The following is a 2047-nucleotide window of genomic DNA, read 5'->3' on the forward strand; positions in this document are numbered from 1 at the left end:
ACCTAATAACATCATTAAATGCATGACAAGTTAACATTAAGAAATTCACACTTTATTTAGCAACAAATTGCATCTGTAATGAAATATAAGTAAAAACGCTCTGTAAAATTTGCATGGTGGACCATGCTTTGACCCTAGGGATGTGAGAAGCTTTGCAAGTTCAAAGTCAGGCTCCATAACTTAGTGAGGACCTATGCAACTTAGCAAACCCTATCTCTAAATAAAAAAGAAAAAAATCTGAGGATGTAGTTTACCGATTAAGTGTCCCTAACTTTAAGGGGCTCTGAAAATTTTAAATTTTAAAATTCATATAAATCTTAAGAGACTTCTGAAATAATCAACTCTGAGTATTATTATTTCTCCAGTTGTGAAAAATGAGACTCTTTAGTAATTGTTGATTTATACTAAAATTATATCATTTTAGGGATTACAATACTATACTTGTATTTCCTTATTTCTACAATATCAGCTCAAGATGTTAAGAAAATTTTCAGGAAATGTAAAAAGCAATTACCCATTTTCTACATTTAAATGATTTTTTCCCTACTCGGTCCCAAATACTTCAAGGGATGTGCAATAGATATGAAATTTACTACAATCTTTATATTTGTAAAGGTGTTTTTGTAAATATTTTCCTGTTATCTTTGGACAAATGCTACTCCACATTTGCTCCAGATATGAGGTCAGTAATTTAAAAATGTCGGAAATTTGAATACAGTCTTGGACACATTCTTTGCGTTTCGATATGGTATAAATCCTCCAGTGTTTCAAAAATGATGGATCAATGGCCAAAAGCTTTGCAAATTTTTTCCGTACATCCTCTCACTCATATGAATTCTGAGGTGCTGAGTAGGTTGTGAACAACTATTGGAGACTCTGTCATCTATTTTACACTTGTATGATTTCTGTGCTATCAAGTCTCAGTTATGAAATAGTGTTGAACTACTGTGAAATAGGGTTGATTTATCCTTAAAGACATGGATGCAATGTTTTCATTGTAAAACTTCTCTCCAGTATAAAATCTATAATGTTTAGTAAGATGTGACCTTCAATATTAAAAGCTTTGCCATTCTTCACATTTATAGGACTTCTCTCTAGTATGGGTTCTCTGGTGTCGAGTAAGTATTGATTTTTGATTAAAAGCTTTGCCACATTCTCTACATTTGTAGGGCTTCTCTCCAGTGTGGATTTGCTGGTGCTGAGTATGTGATGATTTTTGCCTGAAACTCTTGCCACACAATTTACATTTGTAGGGCTTTTCTCCAGTATGAATCCTGTTGTGGCAATAGAGATGTGAGTTTTGATTAAAACTTTTGCCACACACTTTACATTTGTAGGGCTTCTCTCCAGTATGAATCCTTTTGTGATAATTAAGCTGTGAGATGCTATTAAAAGCTTTGCCACATTCTTTACAACTGTAGGGCTTCTCTCCAGTGTGGATTCGCTGGTGCTGAGTAAGTGATGATTGTTGATTAAAACACTTGCCACACTCTTTACACTTGTAGGGCTTCTCTCCAGTGTGGATTCGCAGGTGATGAGTAAGTGATGATTTTTGACTGAAACTTTTGCCACACACTGTACATTTGTAGGGCTTCTCTCCAGTGTGGATTCTCAGGTGCCGAGTAAGTACTATTTTTTGATTAAAACTATTGCCACATTCTTTACATTTGTAAGGCTTCTCTCCAGTGTGGTTTCGCTGGTGCTGAGTAAGTGATGATTTTAGACTGAAACTCTTGCCACACACTGTACATTTGTAGGGCTTCTCTGCAGTATGAAGTCTCTGGTAATTTTTAAGGCTTGGTTTTTCACTGAAACCTTTGCAAAATTGTTTACATATGTAGGGCATCACTCCAGGGTTTGTCCACTGGTGACAAATAAGATTTGAGCTTTTATTAGAAGTTTTGTCACATTCTTTGCATTTGCATGGCATATGTCCTGTATGAGCACTGTGATGCTGAGTAAAGTTCTTGAGTGCATTGCATTCTTCACATTGGTAGGTCTTCTCTGCAGAATAATTTTTTTTATGTTGAGTAAGGGTTGAAAAACT

The 2047-nt window shown here is 35.2% G+C and overlaps 1 protein-coding gene across 1 annotated transcript; it reads right to left on the minus strand.

Moving 5' to 3' along the window:
* Positions 1-913: 913 nt before the first annotated feature.
* On the minus strand, positions 914-1846 carry LOC144250625 (uncharacterized). Its single transcript, XM_077793526.1, is given in 1 exon segment — positions 914-1846. A coding segment is annotated over 1 exon segment (933 nt).
* Positions 1847-2047: the final 201 nt, after the last annotated feature.

This window comes from Urocitellus parryii, chromosome 16 (assembly GCF_045843805.1).
Source record: "Urocitellus parryii isolate mUroPar1 chromosome 16, mUroPar1.hap1, whole genome shotgun sequence".
Taxonomy (NCBI): domain Eukaryota; kingdom Metazoa; phylum Chordata; class Mammalia; order Rodentia; family Sciuridae; genus Urocitellus; species Urocitellus parryii.